Source organism: Rattus rattus, chromosome 2 (assembly GCF_011064425.1).
Source record: "Rattus rattus isolate New Zealand chromosome 2, Rrattus_CSIRO_v1, whole genome shotgun sequence".
Lineage (NCBI taxonomy): Eukaryota > Metazoa > Chordata > Mammalia > Rodentia > Muridae > Rattus > Rattus rattus.
The window spans coordinates 5,952,494-5,958,735 of record NC_046155.1 but is presented as its reverse complement, the minus strand read 5'-3'; the positions used below and the strand labels follow the sequence as shown (position 1 = coordinate 5,958,735).

Genomic DNA, 6,242 nt, shown 5'->3' with positions numbered 1-6,242 from the left:
TGATTGTGGTGGTGGTGATGTTGGGGGGATGGTATGATGATGATGGTGGTAGTGGTAGTTATGACGACAGTGGTGATGATGTTGATGGTGGTGGTGGTGGTGGTGATGTTGACAATGATGGTAATGATGGTGATGATGGTGATGATGGCAATGGTGATGATGAGGAAAGCAAGATGACGGTGGTGGGTGGTGGTGTTGATGGTGGTGATGTTTTTGATGATGGTGATATGGTGATGGTGCTGATGGTGCTTATGGTAGCAATAGTGCCAATGGTGATGACTGAGGATGGTGTGATGATGACTGGGTGAAGGCTGTGTAGTGGCAGCTTGTGGCCCCTGCTAGTCTCGCCCTTACTTGAGGAAAGATCTGTCTCCCAGGTTATCTTCCTTTTCCTGTTATGTCAGGTCAGTTCATCTAACTTTACCCTACCAAAGTGTGGCACCGAATAGAATTTTGCAGAGAGAAAGGAGGAAATGTTTGGGGTGGGAAATAGCCCCCCAACTCTACTCCAGAGTGGCTGTTCTGTGCTGGGTGAGAAGTCAGCCCCTTTCCCTGTGCATACTTTAAGCAGCCCCATCAAATAAGGCACTAATGAAGATGGCGCCCTGCCAGGTCCTGCTAGCTCCGCGGGGAGGCCCCATCTGTCTCTTTGGCTCTCATGCCTTTGGAGAGACTGGGTCTACCTACCTCCCCACAGGAAGCTGCCAAAGATCCTTACTCAGCGTCTCCTAGGTACCTCCCGCAGACAGCCTCTTCCAGGCCATTAACTGCTTAGCCACCTGTTAACCCATTCTGAGACAGGGCTGGGGCTACCGCTGCCAGGCCCGGGCCTCTGGGCAGCTTAGGTTCCGCAGGGCTCACATAGCAGGTACTCTGTAGAGCCAAGGCTCTGAGCATCGCAGAAACTGAAGAACAGGCCCTGATTCCATCACTGATGAGTATCAGGTACATCAGGCCCTGGCTGGGCCTCAGAGTTTCTTTACCTATTAGAGCGATGAGGCTAGCATGAGTAGATTTCTAACCTGGCAGGGAATTCTGTGTGGACAGTTTGTTACACGTTAATCATGAAGGACAGGATGTGGTGAACATATCTGTAATCCCAGTACCTTGGAGGCCGAGGCAGGAGGAATACAAGTTGAAGGTCAGAATGATCTACACAGGGAATTGAGAGCCAACCAGGGCTACATAGCAAGGCTGTATTTGTTGCTATACAGACGGGCTGTAAAGTTTTCACCAACCTAAATTCAAGGGCAACCTGTGACTCAGTTCATCTCGGCATTCACGGGTTTCTCCCGAATACCACAGCAATCAGATAGCCAGGAGGAAAGCACCTTCTGAGGTGCCTCGGGGGATGTGTTCACAGGTAGCTCTGAGCCCTTATGACCTCCAAATCCCTAAGTGACGCTCCCAGTAACCACCCACTCAGTCCTTTAGACACACCAAACTATAAAATAGCATTGTTCTCTCTTCCTCTTTAAGGAGCCCAGAGAGTCTGTGTATCTCTCTATATGTCGTTGACCTTCCCTTCTAGGAGCTCCAATGTTTGGCATTTGCTGCTCTTACTGTCTGTGTCATATTTTCTTAAGAGGCAAATATAGGAGCCAAGCAATGAAGAGCACTCTCTGCTCAATCATGAGGATCTCACACACACACACACACACACACACACACACACACACACACACACACACACACACAAAGGAGGAGTTTTCTGAAGGTGTCTGTCAGAAAAGTACGCGACTGGAATATTCTTCGTGCCAGAGGTTTCAATGTGGCTGGACAGCACGCTGGTGGCTTATTTCCCTGGTGTTTTTGGTAAGGTTTGAATGTTACCCTTTACATGTGTATGTTGTATGTCTAGGTGTTATGTCTCTGCACTGTGTGCATGAAGTGCCTATAGAAACCACAACAAGACACCAGATCCCTGAAACACATGGTTGTGGAGCACACCTTGTGGATCTTGGGAACTGAACCTAGCTCTGAGATACAGCCAGTGCTCTTTTTCACTGGAGCTGTCTCTCCATGCCAGGGCTTGACTGCTTTCACTGCTGGAGGGGTTTGGGATTTAGCTCAGCTGTCTCTCTTGGGGGCAGGCCCTGGGTTGGGTCCCTGCTTTAAGAATGACGATGGAGGAAGGTTATTTTCTGTTTTTAATTTTTTTCATTTTAATTATTAAAGAACCATCATAAAATGTACAAAATAACGTGCTCTTTGGAAGCTTGGCTCTCTCTCTTTTCTTGAACTGTAGGTTAAGCTGGCTGGCAGGTCAGGGAGGAGTCTGCAGAAAAAGCTTGACTGAGCACAGTCCTAGAGGTACCCAGAATGGGGGTGGGACGGGCTCTGGGTAGGAGCCAAGGCCCCCTGCTGACACTGTGATGTCTCTGGGGAACACCTGAGGAGCAGAAGTGCCCAGGAGGCAACAAATTGGGGTGGCCCTGTGCACAGGACAGACTGGGTCTATTTAATGATGAAACACCACCACCTTGTGGCCTCTGTGAGTAGTAACACCAGGTTGGAAAATTGGGGAGGCCACAAGCCCAGTGTCATTACCTGGATAGTGAGGTTTAGTCGGGGAATGTTGGGGTGAGGGAGGGAGAAAGAATAGTCCAGATGAATCCCATTAGTGGATGCGTCCAACATAAGGCCTCAGTGCCCACAAGAGGAGAGAATGCTCCCCAGAAGCCGATGCTGTAGTTCCAGTCACCTGACCCATCTATGGCAGGAGGAAGCAAAGCTCCTGGTCTACTAGGGTGGTGGGGCAGTTTTCTCAGGCAGATGCTGTAGGGGCAGAAGGATGTAGGACACATGCCCTTCTTCATGCAGCCACCCCTCTGTCTGGTCTTGTCTTCTTTGCGAGTTCACTATGCAGCCTGTCCCCTTTCCCTTCTCTCCTGCTTACAAGAGGTAGCCACAAAGTCCCCAGGACCATGGCTGGACCATGGCAGGGGTTTGAGCAAGACTGGGATCCCTTGGCAGCTACGAGGGCAGGGCAGGTAGGTGTATGAGTCGCTCTCTACACTCGGAGCATGGGCAGGGATATCCCCCCACCACTTGACTGGGACTCTTCCCCTAGAGCCCTGCTTAGGGCTGCCAGCACTGGCTCCTTCTTGTGCTGCCTGCCCCTCAGGTAGTACAAGAAGGGCTTTGCACTGCTGTCAACGCAGGCCAGGAGGGTGGCCAGTGGGAAGAAAAAGGGAAGCAAGAATTTTATGATTGGCCGCAGACACCAGTAGACAACCAGGGGCAGGCGACAGAAGAGCAGAAGGGCCCCGAAGAACTGGGCCAACTTGCAGAACTTGGGGGGTGGCTGTAACGAGCAGCAGTTCTCCGAGACTAAGAGAAACTTGCATACCCCAAACACCGAGCCAGCCAGCAGCGCAAACCAGATGACGCTGACCCAGTGGTACTTGAGGCAAACCAGCAGATTCATTCCATTGAACAGCAGGCCACAGGCATTGGCTGGCAGCAGCACGACCGACATGGTCACGGCCCAGACCATGAGGCAGAGGACAAATGAAGTGTGCTTGGGGCGGCAGTTGGGGCTGCAATACGAGGGGAGCATGTAGGAGAGGCAGCAGTCCACACTGAAGGCAGACAGCAGCCAGAGCCCTACAGCAAACCAGAGGAAGGTGACCGGGAAGTGCAGTTTGTACTCATGGCCCGACACGATCTTGGCGAGAGAGAAGGCAACTTGGCAGGAGAGGAAGAGGAAATCAGCGGCGGCCAGGTGCAGCAGGTAGGTGTTGAAGGGGCCCTTCTTGATGTGCAGACCCAGGTGCCAGAGCAGCAGCGTGTTGCCCGCCAGCCCTGCAAGGCTGACGGTGAGGCTGAGGAAGAAGAACACTCTGTTGATCGGGCCCCAGATGTCAAATATGGCCCAGATGTTGAAGGTGTCCCAGAAATTGAATATGGAGAACATCATGGCTGGCTTCCGTGGGTGCTCCGGGAGGTCCCTGCAAAGGGTGACAGGGTTCACTACCCAGTCGCTGTGCCCCTAGTGTGAAAGGCAAGAGATCATGAGCTTCCAGAGTCTGAGTTGTCTCAGGCCCCGTTCTGGCTTTATGTGAATTTGTCCAGGGTAACCCAGCTTCCATGCTCAGAGGCAGCATTCTCTGCTCTCCTACTGGTTAGGCAACCCTTCCTGAGGTAGGAGCCCCCTGGCAGAGGCCCACCACATTCAGGCCAAGGGGCCACGGGTGGAGGGACTCCCCTTTCTTTTTAACTATGGTACTGGTCTGAGGGCTCTTCCTCCAAGGCTCTACTCACACCCACCCCAGGGTCTCTGATAGTGCCTGGTGTGACCCCAGAACACTGAATTCCGCGCTAGGTGAGGCTTCAGGGGACTTTCCCCACACTGTCCTTCTGGAGAATGACCTTAATTCTACACGGTCCTGTGGGACTGTGACTAACTCTGAAGGTTCATATTAGAGTCTGGGACATTGGCCATGGGTCTCGGGGCCCCTGGTCTTCTTGGGGAACAAGTAGGAAATCTCCTGGGGGTCTCAAGGAGGTGCATCTCAGAGCAGCACCTCTTTCCACAGGGCCCACAGTGGACCTTGTCCAAGGTACAGGGATGTACCAGGTATGTGGACCCAGGTTCTGGAGACAAGAAATACTGGGGAGGACCATCAATAGGAAAGAACAGATGGGGGCTGGGAGAACGGGGGTGGGGGAGTGAGAAGGACAGATGGATAAATGGAGAATAGAGGCAGAGATAAAGAGATAGGGGCATTCATGGGAAGACATAGTCAGAGATGGAAAGAGACAGAGACAGTGACAGAGTACACCCTGTGTACTTTGTGTATGACCCTCATTCCTGGACTGGGCTGTGTCCCCTACCCAGGAGACCACCCTAGCTATCTCTGCATTCACTGAGATGCACCCTACATCAGTCCCTGATTCCTCTCACAGGACCAAACCTTCTGCACTGTCCTGATAAGTATAGCCTACCATCTCATCACACCAAGCATCCTTCCTGGTACCTCCAGGGGATGGAGGTTCAACCTACCAGCCCAGCTGTCAGGGTCAGAGTGCAGGTCCTCAGGACCTTGAAATTAAGGACTGGCCCTTCCCAATTGTAGTGGTGACAGAGGCAAGACTCTTCCTCTCTGTGAGCCCTCAGGGTGTTAATCCAGATGTCTACTTCTGGATTCTGGCTGGTAGAGGAGGCAAGGCTAGATCTGAAAATGGATGCAGTGGGTGGGTTGGGGCATCTTCCTCATCCTTGTTTTCCAATGGACCCGGAGCTATGAATTCCAAGCCTGAGCCTCAACTTCCAAGGCTCCCTTAATTGCCTTCCCCATACGGTCCCTTTCATAGGACATCCTCAGAGCCACCAGCACCCCCCTGAGAGCCAGGCAGACAGGTGTTGTAGAGGGTAAGAGAAGGGGTGCTCCATGCTTGGAGGAGCAGGTAGAGGGGCAGACTAACCTTAACTGCTGGCTGCCTGCTGACAGTGGCTGTGTTCAGCTCGCTCAGCCCACACTTGTTGTCTTGAGCTCCTCCTGGACCCTTAATCTGCTCCCGTCCTCTGAGGCTGGCTCCTGCCAGTTCCCTAGAAGTGGGCGGGTGTGTCACCTTTTTACAAGAATCAAAGGAATGACCTCAAACAGAGCTGTTAGTGTGGAAGGCTCCTCCTCTTCATCTGGGAGATATAACCAGAGAGCCTTGCACACGGCCTGCTCTGGAATGATCCCTAGCCTTAGGTGCTCAGGACCAAAGAAGAGATGGCACCTGTGTAGACGGATCAGTAAGTAAAATGTTTGTTATGCCAGCATGAGGGCTTGAGTTTAAATCTCCTGCACCTGTAATAAAAGATAGGCATGATGGTGTATGCTTGTGACCCCAGTACTGGGAGATGGGGACAAGAGGACTCTTGGGACTTGGTATTCAGCTGGCCATGCCAGTCAGTGTGTTTGGTGCAAAGTCTTATCTTTCAAAAATAAGGTATTGGGCCAGTGCGAGAGCTCAGTGGGTAAAGGTGCTTGCTGCCAAGCCTGACAACTTAGGTTCAATTCCAGGGATCCACATAGGAGAAAATTGATTCCTAAAAGTTTCCCTCTGATCTGTATACATGTGGTGGCATATTTGTGTGCAGACACACAGTTAAACTTAAAACATATTTAAGCCAACTGTGGTGGTCCACACCTTTAATCCCAGCACTTGGGAGGCAGAGGCAGACATATTTCTGTAAGTCTACACAGAGTTCCAGGTCAGCTAGGGCAGTACAGTGAGATGTCTCA

At 51.8% G+C, this 6,242-nt stretch overlaps 1 protein-coding gene across 1 annotated transcript; it reads right to left on the bottom strand.

Moving 5' to 3' along the window:
- Positions 1–2,140: 2,140 nt before the first annotated feature.
- On the bottom strand, positions 2,141–5,579 carry LOC116893612 (mas-related G-protein coupled receptor member G-like). The gene is made up of 2 exons (XM_032895320.1): positions 5,437–5,579; positions 2,141–3,994 (listed from the first exon to the last, which is right to left on the bottom strand). The coding sequence occupies exon 2, from the start codon at positions 3,920–3,922 to the stop codon at positions 3,014–3,016; it is 909 nt and encodes a 302-aa protein (XP_032751211.1). The 5' UTR covers positions 3,923–3,994; positions 5,437–5,579; the 3' UTR covers positions 2,141–3,013.
- Between the last annotated feature and the right edge of the window lie 663 nt (positions 5,580–6,242).